Source organism: Furipterus horrens, unplaced genomic scaffold (genome assembly GCF_987537825.1).
Source record: "Furipterus horrens unplaced genomic scaffold, mFurHor1.1.pri manual_scaffold_12, whole genome shotgun sequence".
NCBI classification, from domain to species: domain Eukaryota; kingdom Metazoa; phylum Chordata; class Mammalia; order Chiroptera; family Furipteridae; genus Furipterus; species Furipterus horrens.
The window spans coordinates 1,622,653-1,648,583 of NW_028327182.1; the positions used below are offsets into that span (position 1 = coordinate 1,622,653).

The window sequence follows — 25,931 nt, forward strand, 5'->3', positions numbered from 1 at the left end:
ACGCTCTCCTCCCAGAGCTGGCCGTGTGCCTCTGCAGGAAGCCCCCAAATAAGGGAAAGAGGCGAGTGCTAAAAGAAGACATTTCAACGAATAAATTAACTCTTTTTGTTGCCAACTGGAAACACAGCTGCTACTTCTATTTTTCCCCTCTCCGTGGCCTAGCAACATGGCCAGGAAAATCACTTGGCTGCCCCCCCCCCACACACACACACTTCCTACCTGGTTTTAAAACATAGGAACAAAAGTGATTGTTTTTAAGGAATATTGAAACATTTGATCGCTTTCCATAAGAAAATCTATATTTTTTGTTTATATTAAGTATGATAATCGGATCAGCCTTTCTCCCCCTTCCCTTGAAATCCTATTTTTATCTCCTGTCTTCTGGTGGCTCAGAACAGTGATATACAGTAGGGTCTGCACGCCAGCCATTGTCCTCTCTAGAGGTGTTTATGGTGACGCACCAAGCAGCCTCCCGATTTTACAGAAGGGTTGTTTAGATTGCTGTCTGGAAACACTTGTCTGGCCACAACAGCAGGTCTCGGGGGACCTTTTCCGTCCCAGAAATTTCCTGGGGCCCGTTTGCTATAATATGGCGGAGGGAGCCGTGCCATGGAGGCTGGGTGGAGCCCCCCGTTCCTCGCCCACGCTGCCGACTTCTGCAGATTATCCCGTCACTCAGACAGCGGGAGGGGCGGGAGCAGCAAGCCGGGAAGGAGCCAGGGTTCTAGGCAGGGGAGGTCGGAGCCGGTTGCCTGGCGACAGACAGAGAGCGTCTCACGGCAGCCAGGCCGGGGGAGGGGAGAAAACGGAGGTGATGGGCGAGGGTTTGGGGAGCCGGGGAAGACTGTCAGGAGCGGGGCTGGGTCACGTTGGCCTGCTTTCTGTCTTCACAACATGAAGTGGACAAGGCACGGGGACGTGGCTGGTCTGCGGCGTGCGAACGCGGCCCTGGAGCCGCTGCTCTGGGCCCGGAGTTTGCGGAGTGCCCGCTGGGGTGCTGATAAAGGACTCAGGGAGGTGCAGGGAGCCCACTCCTGTCCGCTCAGAGTGGGAGGGCGACGTCCAGGAAAGCAGCCGGACACGTAGCCGCAGGGTGGGCGCGGACAGGCCTCGGGGGCTGCAAACCCCACTGGGCGCAGAGGAGGCCGCGGCTCACGGGCAGACCAGGCCCATGAGGCGAAATAAGCCCCGCGTGGCCCTTGAGGGGGTTTCCTCGAGTAGCGTCTTTCCTCTGGTTCAGACGTGGCGACTCCAAAAGGCGTCAGGACAGTAGCCGGCGCGCGTGTCCGCGGTGGGCTGCCCGCCCCCGAGCGCACAGGGCGCCCCCGAAAGCCCAGGGAACAAACCTGTCTGCCCTTCACCTTACAGGGCCTGTACCGCTCCCTCTCGCCGGATGATTTGGACTCAGTGGGAGACTCGGTGTAAAAGAGCCCCGGAGCCCCGTGTCTGGTTGGTGACTGGGTGCCGGTCTCCCGTTTCCTAAGCCGATGTCTAACCACAAACCACACACGAGAGTTTTGCATACTTTGAAATTATGAAGCCCCCATCACTTAAAAGTAAACAGACGGGCCTTTTGTATTCATGAGGTTCCTCCTTGAAGGAGTTTTTCCTTTTTCATCTCCTGCATTGTCTACCTGGGGGAGACTGCGCCCGGGCTCGCTGGCTGGGTTGGGGAGGTTTCCGGGCAGGGCCTGGCCCCGGTGAATTTCCTGTGTGGCCCCAACACGGAGCACAGGGGCGTGCCAATGGCGGGGCAAGCCGGAGCCGTCCTTCTGCAGCTGGGGCTTTCGTTTTCACCGTGAGCAGACATGGTGATACGATTTTTCTGTCCTTTTGCTCAAGTAGATGACAGTGGCCCTGAGACACTCTTTTTCTTGAAGTTAAAGTCTTTTTACAATTTGGAGCTCCGATTTTTAAAGGTAGTTTTAGTGCAAAGTAATAAAAATATCCCAGGAGATTTTTCCTTCCTAGTCCGCAGACAAAGCTACCCGTCATTCTGCGGGTTAGCAGGATTGAGGAAGAGCACCCTGTCAGGGAGGCACCTCATGGAGATTTTAACATCAGGGATTAGAAAATTTCCTTGTTTTTCTTGTCGAACAAATTTAATTATTAAAAATTTTTTTTATTGGAAACAGCTTAAATATAGCTTAAACTAAATACTGACATGAAGAACTATAAATTATATAATTCCCCTCATAACCATGTATGTAATTTTTCAAATGGGCCAACTCTGAAGCCAGGAAACTTTTTTTACACACAGACCTTAAAAAAAAAAAAAACTGTGCCTGGACTTCTTCCAAAAACTCAATTTGAAAAGCAAAATTCTTTTACACGGTACTGTACAAAGGAGGCCCCGAATATCCAGATCTCCGTTCCAATCAATCCTGGATCTTACTGTTGTTTTGGAAATTTTCATATGCAAAACTCCTTTTGTGTGAAACCACGCCTATGATTATAACCCGTTGCTAACATTAACATACTAATCCTGCTTTTCTAGTTCTCCTTAAACATTACGGTCAGCTTTGCTTAAGCATAAGATAATTATTTTAAAATCTGAATGTTAAGTTAATCGAACGTGTCTGGTCTGTCGTATGTAAGCCGTAGCCTAGTGAGCCTCTAGTCTGACGAGTTCAAACGCTAACTCTGTATGACTTGCAGGCGCGGTTTTGATATTTTGCAGGCTCGACATATCTCAGTAGGTGATAAATGAAAAATATATGATGCCGTTTGCAGGCTTTTCTTTGAGTTTTTTCAAAATTTTACTTGAAAAATGAAGTTTAAAACAAAATGTTTGATTCAAGATGGAGAGAAATTCAGTTGTCATATACTGTTTTAAATGTTAGCAATTTAACTCCTTGATAAATTGCTCAACTATCAAATTTTACCATCTGGTTTATACTTACATATGTTACCATCCCACTTTCCAAGTGGATAAAATATTTCAACCCAGAGAAGGAGGAAAAAAAAAGTCGTCCAGGCAATCCAACAGCATTTGAAAACTTAGCCTTATGATAATTAGGGCCTCATTATCCTGTCTGTCGGAGAGAAAGACACTTCTCTGGCAGGTTATTCGAGAACTGCCGACTGAGCCGTTCCATCTTGAAAGAACAGTTCGTACTAATACCTGTTCCAGACTTCAGGTTTCAAGACTGTTTCCAATAGAAAGGAACAGAGACTCCTGCTGAGATCAAAGGGCTGCTTTGTTTGAGCTGAAACAGCAAACATCTGTGAAGTGGCCCAAGCTGGTGTCTGTTCTAGTTACGTCTTTGTAAAATGCATTACTTAATACAGCCGAGTCCGTAAAAGATTAGTAGGGATCCGACAGAACTGTCCAAAGTGCAGGGACGCGCGGGAGCAGTTAACTGAAATCTGCCGGCGTCAGACGGTCCAGAGCAAAAGTAAATGCCGATAATTGTCACTTCCTGGCTCTGCCAGTCTGACGGACAACGACTGCGTAGCAAGGTCCAATAAATGCTGTGTGTTCCGGGTAAGTGGCAGATATTACCAGCTGAGATGAAGTCCATGGCTTTGTTCAGACATGGCCAAACAAACAAACAAAAAAACCCAAAAAACCCCACCACCCCCAAAACTGGACTTGTACTAAATGACGGTAGAGAGCATGGCCCACTTTCCATTCCGGCCACTCCGAGCAAAGGCCCTTCCCCAGCATTTCGTCACTCAGCATATGCCTTCTATTAAAGGGCTGTTCAGGGGCAATGAAGATCATTTACTTTCTGAAACCGAAGTCCCTCCGAGATTGAAACAGCACACCCTTTACAGAATTTGAGATCTCTTTCTATGCGGAACGTAATTCCATTATCCTACAGCAGAAAAAAAAAAAAAAAAATCCGTAGCAACAAACCAGAGTTTTCAGTTTATTCGTGAAACCAAATTGATGATTTGTAGGCAGTTAAAAGTTACTTACGGATAGAATTCTTTTTTCAAAAGATAGACACTGAATTTTAAAACGGTTCCCCTGAGCCGGAGGGAACTCCAGCAGAAACCGCGCGTTCCCGTTTTCTCGGGAGCCTTCAGCGCGCTAAAGGGACTGTGCTCTGGGGGAGTTTCATAGGTTTCCATTTGCGCTCCCTTGTTTCCTTCCACATCGTAGAAAAAGACACAGCACGCATTTCCCTGCTTTTAGCATTTTAGAAACGCAGAGCCCAGCAGCGTATCGAGTGTGAAGTTCAGTGTGAATTCAGAGGACTGCTCCTGAGAGCCATGTGGTCGCTTCCTCTTTGTCTTGCTCGGTCAGCTGAGGGGGGAGACCCGCAGTGTTTCTCTACGACAGAGGTTGTAAGAAGGGTCAGGCCCACCCATCTGTACACATCCCTGTGATTATATATTGGCTCATCTACATATTAAAAAATCAAGTCAGATTTTCTAACAGCATTTTGAACCGGCCTCTGTGTATGATACGTGTTCCCTGGCAGGGTGTCTGGTTGCATCCACCACAGATCTGCCCATGATGGGGCTCTTTTTTTTTTTTTTTTTTTAATTTAAAACAATGAAGTCTAAAAGCTATGTGTCGTAATACAAATGAATGAAAATATAGACTAATATTTCTGAAAAGTAATTCCCCACACTTTAGTCATTGGAGGCTAAATTTCTCCTCTGTGGCCATATGTCTGTCTGTATCGGTGTGTGAGTGTTCATGGAGATGCCCGGGGCTTGGCGTGTCTCTGTGTGGGCTTAGGTAAGTGTCTGTGTATGTGGATGGGCCTTAAGTAATCAGGTGTGGTCTTTGTGACGCAGCCTTATAAGTTACTGGCTCTGTGGAATTATATGTAGAAGCTTCAGGCCATACAATGTTACCTGTGGCATCTTAGTTAGGGCACGTTCAAGTTCAAAAGTAGCTTGCTGAACTTCTACAGCCAGACAGTTCCAAATAGATGGACTGATTTCTTTAAAAATTGAAATCAAGATACACAAAGAAATCGAAATTTAGACAAATCCAATATTGTGTTCACTATTAAATATGAATGTACATTAATATTTATATCAGTATGTCTTGATAGTCAATTATTAAATGAATATTCTCACAGGTGTTTCTCTAATGGGTATGTCTGGATGACATGTAGTGATTGTCAATCGGTATTCACTAAAAAATGAAACACTGTTTTATAGATCTGTGAGTAGTTGAGTATTTTATTGAAACATAAATAAGAGAATCCAAACTATATTTGATTTGAAGTAAGTTTAATCACAAAGCCAGATAACCTGTAAGGTGATTTTGTATATACTTTCAAAATGCTATTCTAAACTGTTGATTTATTTTTACTAGTATCTGTACTGTGCTTGCTCTGTGTGTGTGTGTGTCTATACAAATACACACACACATGAAAATGTACCTTGAATGGATTCACTGTATACGCATACGTTTGCCCGCGTATGCAGATCCGCGCCGGCCTCACCGGCACCTTTGATTACACGTGTTAGTGATAACTGTATTCGATTGAGATGTTCTACAGAAGTAGAGTGTGAAAACTAGAACTATATTTGATTCAGTATTCCCATTGCCTGATGCGGTCTGTTACACTGTCAGCTAAAAAACATTTGTAATTCTGTGCCTGTAAAGCATGTGGAAGAGATAGGAAATCTGAGGCCCTCACTATGATTTTTAAGGGTGCATGATATATAGCGTCTTTAAAATGTGGTTCATTTTAGTAAAGATGATGGATAAGTTCCAAGATAGTATAAATGATGCATGTAATACATGAGTGTTTGTATCCTATATGGCCACAAAATACCTTTGAAGCCCAGGTAGCAGGGTCTGAAAACTCACAGGCAGAGAACTGTGGAGGTTCCTTGGTTTGTGACCTGTGTTTTGAGTTCATTTTCATCAATGACAACGAACTGAGTTTCTTTCCTTTAAGAATATTTTACTTCAAAATACACCATGAATGTTGTAAATTTGGATACATTTTTTATAAATCGGTCGCTTGCAGTTTGACTTGCTTGGATGTGTATTCTCTTCCAACGAGCATTTCTTTGGTGTTAAAATGTTTTAAAAATCTCTCTGTTCAGGCCAGCCGCAGAGTTCTGTAGAGCTACGTAATGACATGTCCCAGCAGCCTAGGCAGCTGTGAGCATCCCCTGCCTCCGCGCTGTGGTTTCCTTGTAAAACTCCCCCCTGTGACCCTGCCCAGAGCTCACGTGTGACACCTCCTTAGAATCACTGTCTAATAAACAGGAAAAACCACCTTGTTGTTCAGTGAGTTTCCTTCAGAAAACTTGAGACGCCGACTTGGAAATGGAAACGCCGGTGGGGGGCAGGAGAGGCTTCCGTAACCGTGTGTGTGGTGTTCCCGGGATGTCACTAGCATCAGCGGGGGACACCTGGGTTACCGCAGGACGGCGTCGTGTGACATCGGAAGTGTACGTGCTGACAGAGATGACCACATAAGAAGACTGTCTGATGGAGAGCTCTGTTTCCGTTGGTAACATTAAAGTCAATAATACACGTTCCTCTCTGGGTTGCTTTGAGCGTGAATTTGCCAGACATTGGCAACTGGTTGAACAAAGAAATGAATGTACGTTTTCTGAAACATGCTAGGCTGTCTGCTGGGCTTGAAGACATTTTTCTAGGGTCATCTAATTTGCAGGGGGCAAAATGTGCATGTGTATGTAGGTACATGCCTGTATATGCAAAAGCATTGAATGAATAAATATATAAAATAAATAAATATGTAAGAAAATCAATAACGATAATAAAATACTGGATCACCTAATTCAAATTTAGACTAAAAGTCCGTAATCTGCTCCATTCATAATATGGTCTAAGGGAGAAAATACAATTCTACTGGCCTAGTAGGAAAGAATATTTTATGTTAAAATTATTATAGAAGTCCAGAATTCTGGTTTTACATCTGCTATTGTTACCAGGTTCATTTTAACTTAAAATCACAGTTCACCTTCACTGGTTCTCTCTGTTATTTCCTTGGCAGCCTGAATGTAATCAGTGCCCAGAGCAATGAGCAATAATGAAACCAGCGGAAGGAGTGTCTATAGATTCATAATTCCCAGTTGTGTTTACCCTGTCCTGGTGTGATGGAGTTTAAGATGAAACAGCCAGCGCTTGGAAGAGCAGTGAACTCCCTTCAGCACAGGCTGGGCGTCCCATGTGAGGAGGGGTCCGTGTCACTGAGAGGGGCCAAGCTAGGTGACCCCCTGGCCCTCCAACCCTGCTGGGACTACGACTTCATGAAGAGCAGCTCATCTGAGGACACTTTGTTGTTCACCCACCCCCACCCCCCACTGTGGCAGCCCCTTCGAGACCGACGGTCCCGGTTCTGAGTTTGTAGAGCGTGGCCTGAGCACAGCGACAGGCCCGTAGGCGTGAGGACCCACTTCCTGCACAACGAAGCTGTCACTCAATGCCTCGAGTTCTGACAGCTTGGCTCCCCGGGTTTCGCTAAAGGAGATTTAACACTAGTGTTCCCGTTTTCCCGTTCTCTTTCTCCCAGTAACCTCATCTCATGAATGAGTGGTCCTTCAGCCTTTCAGAAACTTGGAGCAAACCTTTATGATAACAGCTTACATTTTTCAGTATTTACTCTCAGTTGTACACGTGACCCACCCCTACCATTAACTTGATTTAGGCTAAACGCGCTGTGAAGAAGGCAGACAGAGCAGTCTGGGAGAAGGTGTCCCCTGTGGCTTATTCCCAGTAAGGAGGCCTCATTAGCCGTCGCAGGTCAATGTCATCAACCTGCTGTTTTATACCCAATCGAGAGCGAATACATGTGTATATTTCGATACACACATAGCGGTCCTGGTTTTCAAGCTTTCTACGCCAAGATGATGATTTTATTTTGCTACATGAGGTTGTCTAGAAAGAGTCAAATCAAGTCAGCATCAAGACAACTGTTTGAATCCGTTAAATATTTATTGGTTGTGTTTCCTTTATAAAGTTGATCTGGTTGATTTCTTAACTGTGTTTTTACAATTTTTCAAATTAATGTTTACAAAGTAATAACTATTTACCAGCGATTTTCAACCAGTGTGCCGCAAGAATTTTTAAAGCATGCGACACCTGACTATTTGGCCAGGGACACTGACCTCTTTCCCCTTAGACTGTCAAATAAAAAAGTGACAACCGCAACACAACAGTAGCCCTCCGGTGGGAATGCCTGGCTTGAACCATAAATATATGGGTCAGGGAACAGAGTTGCATCGTATTGGTCCCGCTGCATAATAAGGTTGCATCTGATCGGTTAATTCTTGGTGCCAGAGAACCTTATATACAAGCACAGGCACCTTAATTTTTAAAAAGTCACTTTGGAGGAAAAAGGGTAGGTAATTATTATTATTATTATTATTATAAAGCAATTAATACCGTACCTATTTTTGTCACGGCAGCAAAAAAGGTTTGTGTCTGTGTGTCGCAGCATTTTAGTGATTAGGTTATGTGCGCCTTGAGATGAGCAGCGTTGGTCAGCCAGAGCTAATGTTACCTGCAGGGATTTTTCTATCCTGATTAGATCAATGGGATTAATTAGGCATTTTTGAAATCTTTATTCAGCGTGGACCCCAGATTAATGATACCAGTGAAACAAATGGCAGGAGTAGCTCACACAATTGATACTGAAAATGAACGGCTTTCTGCTCCACAGCCATCAGCTACATCTTGGTGAAACGTGGCTAGAGCTGTTAGGGCGGCTTTCTCACTTACTTCCAACAGGGCGACATGTTCTCCATCTGTTCCGTGATCTCCAGTTCACGGGTGCTTTTGGGAAGGTGCACCATAAAAGCACCCAGGTGCCAGCAGCCTGCCACCTGACTCCCGTGACATCTGCGTGGAGGTGATGGCAGTTCACATGTCGCAGTATCTCATAGAGTAGCTAATGGCGTTACATTCTAAAATAACTATGTTTTGTACTGTATACTCAGATGCCTTGGCACTAACAGACTGATCTAAGAAAACACAAAATCGTATCATCCTGTGTACTGTAAAATCATTTATCTGCTCAGAAAAATCAAACCAGCAGATGGGTGTCATTTTGACCATCATGCAAAAATAGAAGTGGGCTTTTCTGCTTCTGTTGGTCACAAGTAAAGGCTGCTTCATCTCATGGGATTCATTTTTAAAAACAAGAATATACACATTTTTCCTTTACTGTTTTCAAAATCCTTCCATCAGACTGATGGTCAATGATGAAAATGTCCCAACACCAAGTGTATTTAGGATCGTCACACGCATACACAAGGAGCCATACTGTTTACTCAGTGACATCAACTGGGAGAGGGACACACACGTGAGGCTCCCCAGGAAGACGGTTCCATGCTGCGCTGCGCTGTGCTGGTCAGGGTGCCCCTCGAATGTTGAATTTATTTTAAGCACTAGCTGTCACGAGATCCATGGACCACGGAGGGTGTCCCCAGGTGGCGGCGTTCATGTCGCTGCTGGGGCTGGGCTGCTGCAGACAGGAGAGCGGGGACGAGCAGGGGACAGTGCAGAACAGCGTCATGTCAGCGTAACTTGAGGGAGGACTTCCTTGGCCTCGTGTTCACAGCTCAGGGGCCGCCTCGGGAGCCGCTGGGTCCGGCACTGGCCGTGTCTGTGCAGGAGCCGTTGGGCTGCCTGGCTGGAATGGTCGGAGTGGGCCTTTGGTTTCCGGGTGGCAGTCGGGCGGAGCTGCTTATACTTAAGGTTCAGTCCAGTCCCTGTAATTCTGTGCACCCACGAACGGTCACTGTCTCAGCACCGTATTAGAGTGTAATGTTAACTACCTTACTTCTTTGGGGGCGAAGGAGAGAGAGCACCATTAGAGACGGAATACCTTTATTTTACTCTGTTTGAGCGTAGTGAAGAAGATGAGAACTTCTCCTTGTCAGAGTAGCCTCTGTGTGATTAAATAAGTCTTTGTCTTGAAACGCGGTCATCTATCAACTGCAGACAGCAGGAGGTTTCAAATGGCTCGGGGACCGTTTTCAAAAACACCAACCGGAAGTTGAACGTAAGCAATTTTAAACATAAACGAAATTGTTTCACCCCTTTCTTGTTTTCAAAGAGTTGGAACGCGTTTGAGGGTTTCTGTCCATCAGGTGGAGAAAAGAGCCGGCCTCGGGCACGCGCCCGGCCCCCGCCTCTGGGGTCCCGGGACAATGCAATTCCTTAGCCGAGAAGGCAGTTCTGTGAGTAGCTTCCGGCCGTTTATGAATATTACAGTTTAAACGATGTTTTCATGTGCTCTGGGTCACAGTGCTGTGTGGCGGAGCTGGTGTCCTTCCTGAGAGGAAAGTGTTTGGAACTGAGTGTGTGCATCTTTGCTAGGAGACACTACGCCTCTCTTAGTGCCGGTGCCTGATGAAAGAGTGTGTCCTTGTATTCTGAAATCTGAAACACCGGGTGGCAAGACAGCCCCGGCCACCCCAAACCACAGCCTGTCTAGTTACTTCTCGCCCGCGGCGATGCTGCTGGCACACGTTCAAGGACAGGGACGCCCAGAAGAGGAGGTCTGCGTTTCAGAAGCTATCTCCGCGCTCTTCGGCTTGGAAGACCATGAGACGCGCACAGGCAGCGCCGTGGGGACCGGAGACCTCGCTGCTCTGGAAACGCGCGCCTCGCCCTCTGACGTGGTAATGGTAATGTTTGTTTTCCCCAGGGATCAGCTTCACCCGCCTGCCTCGTTTCAGAGCAGGGCTTAGGCATGGACACATTTGCACGCCGGCGACACAGCGGGTTGTGAGTATGTAGGGTCCCACAGGAGAAACTCTGACTTCCTCTTTCTAGCCTGACCGAGGACGCTCGTCTGCGGTGGGTCACGAAGGGAGCTAGCCGAGAGGTGACGGCACATGGTCCACGTCCCCGGCTGGTCACTGGTGGGTTCTGATGGCGTTGGGGAATGAAGGGCACACCACACAGACTGTGTGCCGTTGGGACGTTTGCCAGCCTAACCACAGAACTTCTAGAATGTCCTCTAAGGAAGCGGGTGCGTCACTGCTGTGAATTTAACTTCTACCCCAATGGGGTCCACTGTTCGCTGCAATGAACTCGTGCAGGGGACATGCTCACCTCAGCCGCACCCGGGAACATGGTTTGTGGCAGTTGATACAAATGGCCCCGCAGGGACTTAGGTAGCGTTCCCCCAATTATGTTAATCGTTGGTGAAAGTGAAACCCTTTGCGAGACACTTGTCGGCGTAATGAGGTTACATAAAACTCCCCTCCTCTCCGACTTCGGGAAGGTTGGCTGGGATGGGAGGAGGGGACGGGAGGCAGGAAAGCCGCAGAAAAAGGGGTCGACGATGCCTCTCGCCACCTCTTCGTTGTCCATCCAACTACAGACGCTCTTCCCTTCTCTGCCCCACAGACGGCCGGCACCGCGCCCCCGCGGCCCCTCACCGCCTCCAGCTCCCCGTCAGGCCAGCCCAGTGGGAAAAGCAGGGAAACAGGAATAGCGTTGAAATGTGCAAACTGGTTTTTCAAGGAACAGAGGCAGGGATGGACGCGTTCATTGTTAAAGTTCCGCCCTGCGGCTGATCGTAGGATTGAATGTTTGATGTCATTGCATCCCCTGAGCTTCTAATTGAGTTGTTACCCTGTTTGCTCTCACGGGTCTTGGGTCAGAATTTCCCCCAAGACTCGAGGAATCACCAGGCATGGGCTTTCGTTTCGTCTTTGCCTCCGATACCTTGTGTAACGTTGAACATAATCGATACCCTGCTGAGCGCTTGCGTCCTCATCACCAAGTGGACTTAACAAACCCACTCTCTAACCTTTCTCCAAGGATGTGGTAAGGCTGGCTAATTTTTGGAGGCTATTTCGTAAAAACAAAGAAGAGAAAAGTTTTCCGTGGTAAGAATAGAGAACTATTCCGTGAGGTCCGAACGGCACCATTGCTGAGGCTCGTAGGCAGACAGACAGCAGAATGGGGGGGGAGCTGCCTTCAGTCCGCCTGTTCCGAACACTGAGCTGAAGGGCGCTCATTTTGAGGCAAGGACATAAAGTCATGGGCCACCCAGACTGAGGACGACGGTCCTGACCCGTTCAACACGACCTGTCGTTGGTTTGCAGGGCGGGAAGGAGGTACAGTCTGAACAGAATGGTCTAAAGCGCCCCTTCCTCCCAGGCAGTGGGTGCCCTTGTCTCCCGGGACTCGGGGCTGGGCGTTCTGACCGCGTCCGTCTGTTCTGGTCTGTCCCCTGCAGAGCTCCCAGCATGGCGGCTCCTCTACCTCACTGGCGTCCACCAAAGTCTGCAGCTCCATGGACGAGAATGAAGGTCCCGGAGAAGGCGGTGAGCTTGGGGCTCGCTGTCTAAAAAGAACGCTCAGTTTGGGGGTGGGGTGGGGGGGCAGAGGATAGGATGATGAGATTCACCCCGGGAAACCGTAACTTCCCCAGCAGACCCAAGGGGGCAGTAGCAAGGGGACAGGCTGGACGGGGACTCCCGCCCGCGGTTGTGTCTGCTCCGTGGGAAGGGGAAGAGGAAGGTACAGCCTAATCTGGGGACGTTTCATTTCCTCTGAGCGGGTAAGTGGCCTCAGCCGGCCAGCTGTCGGAGACGAGAGGGAGTCCCGTCCGCCTTTGCTTCTCCACATCCTGCTCGCTTTCGGCAGCCCCCGCTGGCCCCTGGGACGGGCTGCAGCGGCCCTCTGACGTCCGTGAACACGGTCCGCGGAAACCCGGGCTCCCAGGGAGAACGGACGGGTGGCAGGGACAGCGGCAGCCTTTGTGCCTTGAACTGACTCGCTTTAAAATTTCTCTGTGACGGGGCCAGACAGCCTGGCCCCAGAACCGACCCTTTCACGAGCTCCCTGGCTCGTTTTGGGTAGTAAGACTTTTCAGCTCTGCACACCTTGGTCCCCCTTCTGTGAAACAGGGGCTGCGACCCCCGCCGGCCTCCTCCTGGAGCCCGCAGGCCCCGGCCAAGGATGCGAAGGCAGTTAGGAAAGTGTGGGACTTGTAGGATCAAACCCCCGTTCCAGAGCAGGCACCTCATTGGTTTTAAAGGATTTGACTCAATTCCCCAAACAAGTACCTTGCGGGGGGGCGGAGCACTTTAATTGTGTTAAGTGAGGGAACCGATTTACGTGAGAATGATTTCCCAGCCGCCATGAAAGAGCCATCCGGAAGTTTCTTCTGTGTTGTATTTCCCTTGCTGAGCCAAGGCTAAGCCTTCTAGGCCAGACGCCTGACACACACCTTCTATCAGTAGTCCAAATGCTTCCGCCGGAAGGAGGGATGGAGACACCTTCTGCCACCTCCCGCCCAGCGGCCACGGGTGCTCACTTCGGTGATGTGCGTCCTCGGGAGCCTTAAATGCCTGTCCCCTGGGAGATGCTTTATAAACCTGGGTGCTTTGCGGTGGATTTGAAACGTCTCCAGCCTTCTCCTCTAGTTCCCATGGAGGAGGTCAGGAACCCCAGGCTGTCTTCCCAGCAAGGAACACTGTTGGCACCTGGGGGAGAGAGGCTGGGTGTCGGGGCTGGGGTGGCCCCGGGTACTTGGCTCCGGCTCTCCCCTTGTCCTAGAAACCACTGCCGTCGCTGCTAGTGACGAGGCTGCAGAAACACTCGCGTCAGACGTGGCCGCAGGCAGGTGTCCTGTCTTGGTACAGCGCTCTGCAGAAATCCCACCGCCCTAGCCCCCTGGGGTGGGGGAGCCAACCGAGTGGTCATGACCGCAGAGCCAGGGTTGGGGGCCTCGCGCAGACGCTGGATAATTCTCAGTTTCCATTTGTTATTCCCTTACAATACGGATGAAATGAGAACCCAGAACTCACCGAGGAAGCCCGTTCACCGCCTGGGGTTTTCATTTCTCTCTGAGACGCACTGTTGCGTCTCGGTTTGTGGGTCAAGGTCAGACTAGGCGCCCCAGGCTGCCCTCCCACTTCATCTTCAGGGTGCCCGAGGGAGAGCGGGGGTTCATGACATTCAAGCGCGTGCCATTGAGAGCACAGCTGTCCAAGGCTTTCGCACACCGCTCAGATGTTAACGGTGACCCTGTATGTCTGTGCGACCTAAGCGTGGCTTATTTCGTTTTATGGCCTTGAATACAGAAAGCGTTATCAGGCATTTGTAACACATTTCGAAACACATTCGAAGGGGGAAACCATGTTCTGTCAGTGGCACTGACGTAACTGGCCTACGCAACCGTTCTGTCCACAGACATAATAGATGTTGCGACTTTAATGCAGCGTCTGCCCCGCAGGTGAGCGCTTTTTCTGAGCACCGCTTACTGATGTGGGGAGGGCGGCCCTCGGGGCTCGGTTCCTATAGAAGGTTCCAGAGGCCCCCATGGAGTGAGGGTCCGGGCGCAGGCGGCCGGCACGTCCATGGGCCACGTCAGGCTGCCGGGAGTCCCTCCCAGGCCACACCTAGGGGTGGCCTTTTCCAGCGCCCACACTGGGGATGCAGGGGATGCCCTTGATCACGTGGACACAGGACAGAGAGTGGAGCTTGGTCCTCAGAAGCCCCCTGCAGCAGAGAGCCTACAGGGAGCTCTCACACGTGGGGGTGGATAGGCCTCGGCCGTTCCATGACGTCTTCTTGGAAGGTGTGCAGTGCCTGGTGTCAGCAGAGCAGACGGGGTGGCCTCCCTGCCCAGAAAACGACACATGGGCCCCGAGTCGCTCCCAGGCTATTAGAGGGTCCTCGTCCGTGTCCCCTTGGTGCAGTATCTGCGTTCCCTTTCCCGCCAGTAAAAGCCTGCTCACGGTTCTTTCAGACGGGCCGGAGGAAGGCTTCCAGATCCCAGCCACCATCACGGAACGCTACAAAGTCGGGCGGACCATAGGGGACGGGAATTTCGCCGTGGTCAAGGAGTGCGTGGAGAGGTGAGGGGCGGCCGCTGGCATCCGGCTTTGCGGGAAACCCTGGCGGTATGTCTCCCGGGACCGTGCCTTTGTGGGCTGCCTGCGGGCACATGTGGAATCGGTTACTGTCTCAGGTCCAGATGTTAAAAAAAAAAAAAAAAAAAAAAGGTTTGAAAAATGTAGTGATTCCTGGGGACAATCTATAAATTAAGGACTTTGATTTTTCTCTTTAATGTACTCAGCAAAAGTTTGCCAGATTTTTCAGGTAAGTCCTTTTATTTAAAAAAAAAAAAAAATATATATATACACACACACACACACACACACACACACACATTGAGTAAATTTTCTGCACTTTTTTTGAGGCATTTTGTAAAGTTCAGGCATTCTTGTATAGAATAGATATATATTCTTTTATGGAATTTATATATAGCATATATATATGTCACATACAATTACGAAATTAAATATAATAACCTTGAAAAGGTTTAAAATGCATATGTTACTGATCCTAGCAAAAATGGTATTTAACGCATTCAAATGTTTTACAGCGGATGGGCCGGGTCCTGCCGTGGACCGAGGGGAGGGTCTCGAGGGGAAGGTTTATCCGTGGGGTCTGGGCCTCAGCCAAGGATGGGAGCTGGTGGCTGGAGGGTGGTGATGACGAAGAGTGCCCCAACCCGAGGGAGGGGCCTTGAACCCTAAGCTCTGCGTTAGGTTGGGGTTCCTCACTTTGAGCCGCAGCGTCCCCTCGGGGTGGGGCGAGCAGCCAGGGGAGCCTACCTCCTCTCTGGTGGGAGCTGGCCCCACGGTGGGCAGGCTCCCTGACGCCCGCCTCTGCCCCATGGGCCCGGGCGCCCACCAAGCGCCTCAGCCCAGGGGAGACCTGCGCTCCCCCCATACCCCCCCCCACTCCCTCGCGGAGGGAACTCCCAGACCAGACCAGCAGCTTCAGCCTGAAGAGCAGACCTGCTGCCTGTCCCAGGGCCTCCGAGTTAGAAGCACAGTCGGTCTGGAAGTCTGCGCGGGACTTCAGACAACAGGGGCGTCCCTCGTTGGGCCAGTGTCCCCTGCCCTGTCCCGTGAACCCGCTGCCGCTCTTTGGGAGATGCTCTCTCGATGGAGGCAGGGTGCGCTGGGGAAGCCGGGGGCCTCAGACTCCGCTCCCCCCCACGGACCCGCCGGGCCGGGGACAGCGCCCAAGGGCAGCCGTTCTTTGTGAGGGAGGACAGGTGTCGTTGGTGGCGGCCCTGTGTCCCTCCCACTCGCCTCCTCACCGCAGCCTGGCCGCTGCTGGGTCTCTGCCGGCCAGAGAGCACATCCCGGGCCTCAGGCGTCCGAAGCCAGGAGCGCCCACTGTCTCCTGAGCAGAAACCCCGGACGAGGCCCTCGCCGTGTTATTATCATCATAATCTCCTGCCATCGGCACTGCTTCTATTTCATATGAAGAAGCCCAAGATTGCTCGGCTAGGAAGTCCTCAGCAAGGCGCAGAGCCAAGCCCAGCTCCAGGACCCCCACTTTTGACTGCTGTACTCCACTGCTCCCCCAAAGGGGGCTCCACAGGAACATGGCTCAGCCGAGCCAAAGCCATGCCTATCGCATCCATCCCTGTGCAGAAAAGACAGAAGTTAAATCGGAAAAGCCACCGCTGAGGCGAAAGGAGGAAGCGTGTGGGCTTACGTGACTTCATATGTCACGGGCACGTTTACTGACGGGGAGCGCTCGCGTCCTCTGCAGCAGAGAACCCCATCGTTAGCATGTCGCCATGCCCTGCCCCTGTGGGGTGTCTGGGCGTCTGCCAGGGCCTGTCATCTGTTGCGTCTGGCTGGTGGCCCCTGCTGCTTGTCCTAGCCGGCACACGGGTCGGGGGGGCGTCTCGGTTCAACAGCACCGGTCTCCCTCCACCAGAAGTCCCTCCTTTTTCCGTCCAGAACTCATTTATTTCCTTCCCGTTGGCACTGAGTTTATTTCGTCCGAGTGCATATCTTGGGCCTCAATGCATGAACCTTCAGGGTTTAAACACCAGATTGCTCCCCAAAGCGTCCGTATCCCTCTCCTGCTGAGGACATATGGCATGTGCCCTCCCTCCTCAGAGGTACCACAAAACATTCTTTTAATAGTTTCCAGAGGTCCGAGGAAATAGAAGCACACGGAGGGCGCTGTGGCTGGCGCACGTGGCTGGCAGGGGCGCTCGGCCATGTTGTGAAGGATGGATGTGTACAAACAGGAGCCAGGACGTCCCTCCTCTGTCAGTGACGCGCTGTCACGGGGAAGACTCGTCCTACAGCAGTGGCTGCAATAACACTGTTACCCTGGTCTTTTCCGTGATCCACGCCAGCATCTTCTGATCGTGGCTGCCACGTCCAAGTGGCCTCAGGAGCCGCCGGGCCTGTTCAAGGCAGGTGGCGGGCTGAGACGTGCTGTTCTGAAGCCGTTTCTGCAGCACTTTGAGGCCACAGAGGAAAGGCAAAGGGCTGAGAGGCAGGAACAAGCGGTCCGAGCCGGGCCCGGCCTCACAGGGAGTCACCCTCGCCTCGGGTCTCCGGGGCTGATCGCACAGGGGCCCAGGGTGCAGTCCTGCGGTCAGGGGCAGTGACGGGTCTCGGCTGGTGCTCAGGCCTCAGGAATGACCTCCCTGCAGTTCAAAGGCATTTCCTAGGAAGTGGGGCGCATTGGGAAGCGAGTCGGGGTGAGGAAGCTTCAATACGGCTCAGCTAGCTCCCAGACAGTGTTCTTCCTCCTCTTCTTCTTGGGAAACCCTCTGGTGTCCGAGAGCCTGGGGCCAAGTCCAAGTTCAGATACGGCCTCGCTCCGAGATGCTACATCTGGGATGTGTCAGCACCCCCCTCGACTCCCCACCCCCGACAAGGCGGCTGGGCGGTGGCTTTATAGTGACTTCCTGGTGGACAGAGTGTGCCGTTGACTGGCCCTCTCTGCTGGGGGCCACCACCGTCCCGAGGGCCCGCGGCGGTGCTCACCTGTCTGCCGCTGCTGCCGGCTCGGGTCTGCGCTGGGCCCTTCGGAGCTGCACGGAGCAAGCCAGCCCATCCCAGCAGAACGCGCCCGCCCTGAACAGACAGTTGCCGGAAATTCAGCAGGTGCTGTGGTGCAGGAACGATCATGAGGCGGTTCTCCCTTTTCCAAACCCACAGAATATTTTTAAAAACTCCCCAAACACAGCAACCAGCCACAGGACGCGTGTTAGGCCAGGGCAGCTGCACTGCAAACGCGTCCGCCCTGAGTTCTCCGGCAAACCTCCCGGGCTCGCGCCCCGAACCCGCGTCTGGAGTGCGAACGGCTTCTGCAGAGTCTTCGGTGAGACCGTGTGCGCGCGACCCAGTCAGAAACGGCCACAGCCACGCTTCACGGAGGGCGAACCTCCAAGCAGCCCGAAAGAGGCCGGGCAGACGCTCCGTCTGTTTGAGGCCCCGCGGCAGGGCCGGGCAGCCCGGCGGAGGGACACTGGCCCGGGGCGGGGTAGCGGGCTGGGGACCGCTGCGGCCGTGCGGATGCTCAGTCCCTGGAAGCTTAACCGTTTCTTTGTGAAAACACAGAAGAGAGTCATTCACAAAATATTTATGCCCTCATGCAAGGTCTGTGGGATACGATAGAAATCCTTAACAAGATGATTTAATCTGTCTGCAACTAAGTTTATTTTTTAAAACAAGAAACTTTCTCTTTGCAGGTCGACAGCTAGGGAGTACGCTCTGAAAATCATCAAGAAAAGCAAATGTCGAGGCAAAGTATGTAGAAGGTTTATTCTTGTGAAACAGTATCAGGGGCGGGGGCGGGATAGAAAGAAACACAGGCGTCAGCTCCCCGGTGAGCGTAAATTCAGCCCGACGGCGGCCTTTGGTGGGCTGGGGAGTGATGCACTAATTGGATTATAACTTTATAAACAGTTCCGGCCTACAAGTGAGCAAGGGCGACGGGCTGCTGTTTTTGCTCTTTATCCTCCTTTGCTCGTCTGGGTTCTTTCTCCTCTTGCTTTTGTGACCTCACGCTTCATTCCCAGCTGCTGCATGAACTTGTAGCTCTTGTCATGAGTTCTGAAATGACAAGTATCATCTAAGGACCTTCCACATCTGTGGGCAAGTCTAGGCGATCTGAATACCAGAATCCAAGACAGACTCCTTCTGTTTTACCAACATACGCGCCCCTTGACCTTTGTGCAGTACAGTGGGTTTGGTTGTGTATGTTAAGACCCCTTTTTTTCTTGGGCAGGAGCACATGATCCAGAACGAGGTGTCTATCTTAAGAAGAGTGAAGCACCCCAATATCGTTCTTCTGATTGAAGAGATGGATGTGCCAACGGAACTCTATCTTGTCATGGAGCTGGTAAAGGTGCGTGTTTTGGAAAACAATGAAACCCATACAAGGCCCGACACTGGTCTGTGGAAGACAGACCGCTCCTCCCCTCCTCCCACCGGTGGTCAGCCTCTCACCTCTGTGCGCTGGCGTCGTGGCGAAGGCTGTTATGTTAGTCCCGGCCTTGACCTCGGTGGCTCCCTGACCGTGGGGTGCCTCTCTGTGCTCAGTTCCCTCACCTGTGAGAGAGTCGTGCCTCCCTAGCGGTGATATTGTGGGGATCAGAGGAATGGCTCCCGCCAGTCTGTGTGACACAGGAAGTGTTGGTACCCGTGCGATCGATGTTGCTATTGTTGTAGGAGAAATTGTTCCCGTCCCCGCGATCTGCGGCCACAGGAGGCATCACAGACAAGCTTTAAGCTTCTAGTCACCAGCGTCACGGAAACAGAGCACAGCCGTCACGGGACCGTGAAGCGTCTACCGCCTTTCCGTGAGGGTTGCCCTCTCCTGCCGTCTCGCAAAAGTACACGTTTATCCATTAAGTCATAGGCACGGAAAGGGCAAAATGGCGGTGAGGACTGCCCGTCGCCGCAGGCCCTGGCTGCTCCCTCCCACTCGTGTGCGCAGCTTTTAGTCACTAGAAGTGTTAAAACGCGGAATGGTGGCTTTCAGGAAGCTCTCTTTTCTCGGGGTGTGTTTTTCTCAATCTTGTGTTGTCTGGAGCCGATTCATGGTGTGAGCGGCTGCTGCAGGGCTGCGAGGTGTCTCAGTGAGTCCCACCACCGTCCGCGTCAGCCGCGTGCGCCGTCACGCCAGCTGGGGCTGGGGCCGGGACCAGCACTGCGCACGCGGACTCTCTTTTCTTCATCCTTACCTGAGGGCGTGCCCACTGATTTTACAAAGAGAGGGAGGGAGGGAGGGCGAGAAGCATCGATCGGTTGAATATGAGGGAGGACCCCCCAAAAGAACCAGAATTATCTTCCGGAGGGAGGGCCCCTGGGAGTCCAGGCGTCCCCCGCGAGGTGAGCGTTCTAGGAGCCCATCTGGATACGTGTACCAGCTGGCGTCGTTGTGAGAGGCTGCGTTCAGCGGCAGTGAATGTATTTGAAGACTCTTTCAACGCATTTGGTGGGTGATTTACCGGCGCACCTGCCCACGCCGAGCTGAGTGTTCAGCAGTTTCTGACCCAAAACAGCCTGAGCCCCGCGCCCCACCCTCCCTGTTCACCCGATCTTGCCCCAGCAACTTTTCTGTTTGTTTCCTGGGATGAAAAAAGTCCTCAAAGGGAAACACTTTGCTGATGTGGAAGAGGGGACACAAAATGGCAGAAGCACTAAAAGGCATCAGAATCGACCAGTTCAGACCCTGTTCTGAGCTGTGGGACAAATGTCTCGATAGGTGTGTTGCATCAAACAGAGGACTTTGAAGGGGACTGATGTTTCAACACGTAAGAATAAATTCGGTGTTTTATAAATAAATTCCAGGGTCTTTCTGGGTCCTCCCTCGTAATGGTCCTAGGAAACCGCCTTTGAGATTTCTCCATCCTCCTTCCTCTCTTTCTCTCTCATCTTGGAAGCAGCAGTTCCTGGTCCTTTTCTCTGTGTCTTAGAAAGAAGCCCCTGGAGAGAGCTGGGTCTGGAGGACGAACGGAGGGGGTGTGTGTGTGTGTGCGCGCTTCACAAGGCAGGAGGGTACCGTTGGCTTCATGACCTGTTTCTCGTTTGGGGAGCTTGGGGTTCGGAATGGGAAGTCCTGCTGGGAGTTGGTAGGAGGTATCTGCCACTTGCCACCCACGCGTCACAAAGCCCCTGCCCTCCTCGCTGGCCGGAGACTCCCTGCCCCCACTTCTCCCTCTGAGCTCTGGCAGAAACGGCCTTCGCTGCACGGAGAGAGGTCACCATCGGCCCTTCCGTGCTGTGAAGCCTTGCCAGTCCCTCGCCAGGAAGCTCCCGGGGACCCTCCGCTCACGCGCTGCCTGCTGGTCTCTCTGTAGGGGGGAGACCTCTTCGACGCCATCACGTCCACGAACAAATACACAGAGCGCGACGCCAGCGGGATGCTGTACAACCTGGCCAGTGCCATCAAGTACCTGCACAGCTTGAGCATCGTGCACCGCGACATCAAACCCGAGAACCTGCTGGTGAGTCCCCACGCGCAGGCGGGCGGGGCTGCGGCTCCCGGGTTCCGTTTCTGTGTTCCCCGCTTTCTCTGAAAACAATGCCCTAGAGGCCGGTTTGCCTGGTGGGAAGCTGGCTTTTTATGTGGATCTGCGAGGACCTACGTGCTGCTGGGAGCACTCCCTGGCAGATGGAGACCTGATTGGGGACCCCACTCGGGGTCCAGGGCTTTGGCCCACGCCGAGGGCTAGGCCAAGGGTCACGAGGACATTTGTTGACACACCTGTTATTTATCTACAGCACTTGTATGTTAGAGAGTTTTCCTTGCAGGGGTGGGGGGAGCCCTTTTTGAGTTTCTCTTAGTCTCCCCAAGGGACGTCCCAATAAGGCAGAGGTGGGCAAAGGCAGGGTTACAGTTGTTGGCGTGGAGAATCACAGTCATTGAGGCAGAATAATGCAAGAACTCATTCTGCGTCCCGTGTGCGTGCTCACAGCCGTAGCCTACCTTCTCTTCACCCCCGCGTGGTCTAAGAGCCGAGAGAGTAGATCCCAGGGTCTTCCTCCAGCCCCTCCGCCTGGAAGGAACCCTGGTGAGGGCTGAGTTTGAGGGTCAGAGACATTCTGGCCCCGCTTGCAGCTCTTTGGTTTGCTTTGTGTGAAAGCCCCGCACCCCCGCCACCTCTGGGGTGGCGGTGAGGGTTCTCCCTGCACGGAGGGGGTGCTGTTTCCGAGTCTGTCGTGAACGGGAAATCCTGGCTGAACTGGGGGACAGACTGGGCATCAGGGAGCTACCCCCGGTGAATAAGGCAGGAACAAATTGTGCTGGCTGTCGGGGCTGGAACTTTAGTGAATCGACTCGACTTACCCCCCAAGATGGTCGTTTTTCCTCTCCTCCCCTTACCCAACCCCGAGAGCCATGGATTACACGTGGCTATTAGCTTGTCCATCTTTTCAGAACTCTGGGAACTGAGGATCCTCTTTCTAAAACAGCCTTTCTCCAAGGGTGGTCTAGAGATCCCCCTCCGTCAGAATTACTCCCAGATGCCTGTTCAAAATGCAAATTCCTGAGCCTCCTTGCAGCCCCAGCAAACGGGAGGAATCCGGTGCCGGGCAGATGTGCCTGCGGCCGGCTCTCCCGCCTGATCCGCGTCAACGGGGTCTGAAGGCGGCGAGCAGCCCAGCCCTGGCCTCGCAGCGGAGGCTCATGGGACCGGCTGGGTGGAGAACCGTCAGGTGCGCCGCTGGTGTGAAGGGCTCCGTGCTCACGGCCTCACGGAATTCCCGCAAGAGCCCCGCAGGCGAGGACCTGCCCACGGCCATGGCAGCTCTGCCCTAGCCCTGCCCCACCCCAGGGCTCAGGCGTGAACAGCTGGACTACTTACCGCCCAGGACAGACCCGTGGTTTACGGCACGTTACCTGGGTGCCAAGTACTGTGCCCGGGAAGAGGGACACACCGTCATGGCGGTGACATCCAAGTAGGAAGCCCAGGCATTTAAGCAAGAAACGCACAAGCAATGAGCTGGTGGCAATGACAGGGTCACCTTGCAGCTACTGGCTGAGGAGGGCGGCTGAGGTCAAAGGGTAGCGTTTGGACTTGCTTGGGCCTCGAGTCCGGCAGCAGCCTAAGCGCTGTCCTCGGGGAAGCGCCTCCGTCGCTCTGTCCCCGCCGGCACTCATTGTTCCTGAGTCATGTGGGAGCCTCTCCGGGGGACAGACTCACAGCCGGGCCTTCGTTGGAAACTTCTCTACGCTCCGAAAAGTCAGGGCTGGAAAAGTTTCAGTCCCCCCCACCCCCACCCGGGCAAGTCAGTTTGCTTCTCGGCGGAGCGTCATCTATTTCTGGAAGCGCCGCGGATGATGGCACGGCCGGCCTCGTTACTAAAATTACAACGTGCAGGAAGCCTGCTAAGTCTTGCACGCGTTTGGACATCTTTTAAATTCCTCAGAAAGAAAAAGAAGTTCTCTCCTTTTTCTTTCTTTTCTAATTTAAGGAGGTGAAACATATACACCCACACGTGTGCACACGCGCACCATCATAGCCATTCATGCTCTAGGTTTGCAACACACGTGTGTAAGGAAGGGAAGGAAGTCGGCTGCTCCCGGAAAATAACGCCCTGCGGCAGGGGGGTGCAGGGCGGGCGAGGTTTGCGGCGCCGCGTCCGTTACGGGATCGAACGGGCGCCAGGCTGGAGTGAGTTGAGCCAAAGCAGGACGACATCACTGACTGCACGCGGACCTCCGCCAATGTCACTGTTTCACCTTCATGCGGAGAAGAGGGAAGGGAGGTTCCCACTCCCAGGCTCAGGCTCTGGAGTCGGATGCCCAGAAGGTCAAAGCCAAAGGCTTGCCTCTTCCTCTGGGTGCTCTCATGACCTTGACCGAGTTCCTGGACTCGTCTCAGCCTCCTTCAAGGGGATTTTATAAAGAGAAAAGGAAAACACGTAGCTGTGCATTCCCTTCCTTTTTAGTCCCTTTTTACTTGTAATAAAAATTACATTATCCCTAAAAATAAAACTTCAACAATAGAAGTGTATCTTGTAAAAATTATCTTTTTTCTTTTTTGACATGGTTTTTAAAAGTTACTGTTTACTCTACATGGACTTGCTCTATCATGGCAAAATTAAAGCTAAAGACTATTTTTGAAAAATACTATAATAAATTTAATATAAAGATTTTAAAATCCATTTTCTTATACAGGGAAATTTATCAAATAAATAAAGCTATTTTATTAAGGGACCTCAAAATCTTCTAAATTTTTAATCTACTGAAGATTTTTGCTAGTTAAGTATTTGTTATAACTAGCAAAGTATGATTCATAAATAACTCAGCTCTAGAGTTCATTTTATGTAGTCTGAGTGTGTAGCAGAAAAACTTCAGAATTTAAATTTTAATTCGTATAGGACAATACAAAAATGTTGTAGCTCGCCCTTAAGGATCTATTGTGATCATACGAAAGATTTATTCCAGTCCAAGTATTTGGTCGGGTCAAAGCATTTTAATGAGAAAACGTGATTTGAGCGGCAGCCGTGTTCCCAGCCACATTTGAGGTGACAGTTGGGAACTGATACAATAGCAACGCCTTTTACAATTTTGTTATCGTATCATCACTACGTTTGTTTGCCCAAGTTAATTATGCCCAAGATGTTCTGTAGTTCCGTTTGCTCTGCAGACCACAGCGGATCGGAGGGATGCAGACCCTTTTCTTAAATGTTGTTCCGTACGTCAGGTGCACAGGCTCGAGGTCATGACTAGCTGTGTGTTTGCAGGGGTTTTGATTTTCCTCCCGCCTTTCAGCACACGCTAGCAACGGATGTATCTGTTGCTACACCTGGGTGACACCGTCACTTTTTCTGGCCACGGCCTCCGCGCGGTTTTAACAACGGATTCATGGCAGGTGGACGAGGCAGAGGGTGACGCTGGACGCGAGAGTGGGAGATGGAGCCCCTTCACAGGACGGGGCCTGTCCCCGCCCGACACGCCCGAGTCCTTTCTCCGCCATCCCGCTCTGAGGACCCGCACTGGCCTCTGTCCGTCCGCACCTCCCTGAACGGGATGCGGAAGAGCGGATTTCCCCGCTGCATGTGCGCCTGGGACCGTGGTGCGCGCGCGGGCAGCTGCCATGGCGGTTTAGGGCTGAAAGGAACAGTTTGCTTTGTTGCAAACAAAAACGAAACAAAACAGCAAACTGACTGTAAGATCAACTGCACTCGCTCCCACGGGCCACCACTAGGTGGCAAGCGTGCAGCCTGGGCCACAGACCATCAGGGCAGCCAGTGCCCGCCAGGGTGCCGGGGAGGGTGCCTTCGTGGTAGGTACATGCAGATAGCACTTCCCGAGGAAAGATAAGGCCCTTGCTGGCAAAAACATAACTCACATCACTCGTTTGTGTTAGATTCCAGAAATAAACACATTTTCTTGTCATCTCAAAGTTTACGTTCAGAAACCCTATCGCTCTTGGGCAGAAACGGTCCTTTAGTAAGTTCTGTGCCTGCTCCTACCTGGCCATCAAGAATGGCCTGAGTGGCTCACGACCCTCATTTTTACTAAATGGATTATATCCTGTTTCCACAAGTAGGCCGTGCTCCGGCTCTCCTTCATTTCCAGTGCAAGGCAGCCCTGAGCTCACAAGACAGCAGGGGGCCTGCGGGACTCGCATCTCAGAGTCCCGGCCGCCATTCGTTTGGTGATAGGAAAGCAGGCCAGTTCATTCTTGGCGGGCCCTGCACTTCAAGGGCCTCACAGGAAGCCTTTCCCGGGTCTCTGCGATGAACGTGAGTGGACTTGTGGCTTGGGGGTCACCCGAAGGAGAGGAGCCCTGGGTCTCACCAGAGTCTGTCCTCGCTCTGCCCTCGTCAGCGTTCCCAGGGAGCCGAAGTGCAGGTGTGTGACCCCAGTGACAGCATTAAGGCCCAGAAGTATCTTTAGCTCTGTAAAGGTCCCAAGGCAGAGAGATGGAATTCACCAGGAAATAACCACAAGCCCGTGAGGACACAGCAGCCTCGGTGGAGCCGTTGTAACGACCACTGTGGAAAAGCAGCAGTGGGAAAAGGTGGCGTGACCCAGTCAAAGGCAGGCGGCCAAGCACAAGGTCAGCGCGAGTCCCAGTGTGACACACGGACCAAGGCTGCTGACGTGCCTCGGACGCCCTGCCCTAGAACGGAGTCGCCCTCAGGAGATGGCGTGGACTGCTCACACCGCTGCCGCTGTGGTGTGGGACCTGAACGCTCCGTGTCGGGGCCGGAGA

At 52.0% G+C, this 25,931-nt stretch overlaps 1 protein-coding gene across 2 annotated transcripts in view; it reads left to right on the forward strand.

Moving 5' to 3' along the window:
- Positions 1-25,931, forward strand: part of DCLK1 (doublecortin like kinase 1) — a 211,403-nt gene that overhangs the window by 148,682 nt on the left and 36,790 nt on the right. For both annotated transcript variants that reach the window (XM_090257975.1, XM_090257976.1), the window contains exons 6-10: positions 12,153-12,240; positions 14,673-14,781; positions 18,447-18,504; positions 18,986-19,105; positions 21,063-21,209. In XM_090257975.1, coding sequence (XP_090114101.1) covers positions 12,153-12,240; positions 14,673-14,781; positions 18,447-18,504; positions 18,986-19,105; positions 21,063-21,209 — 522 coding nt within the window. The remainder of the gene's footprint in view (positions 1-12,152; positions 12,241-14,672; positions 14,782-18,446; positions 18,505-18,985; positions 19,106-21,062; positions 21,210-25,931) is intronic.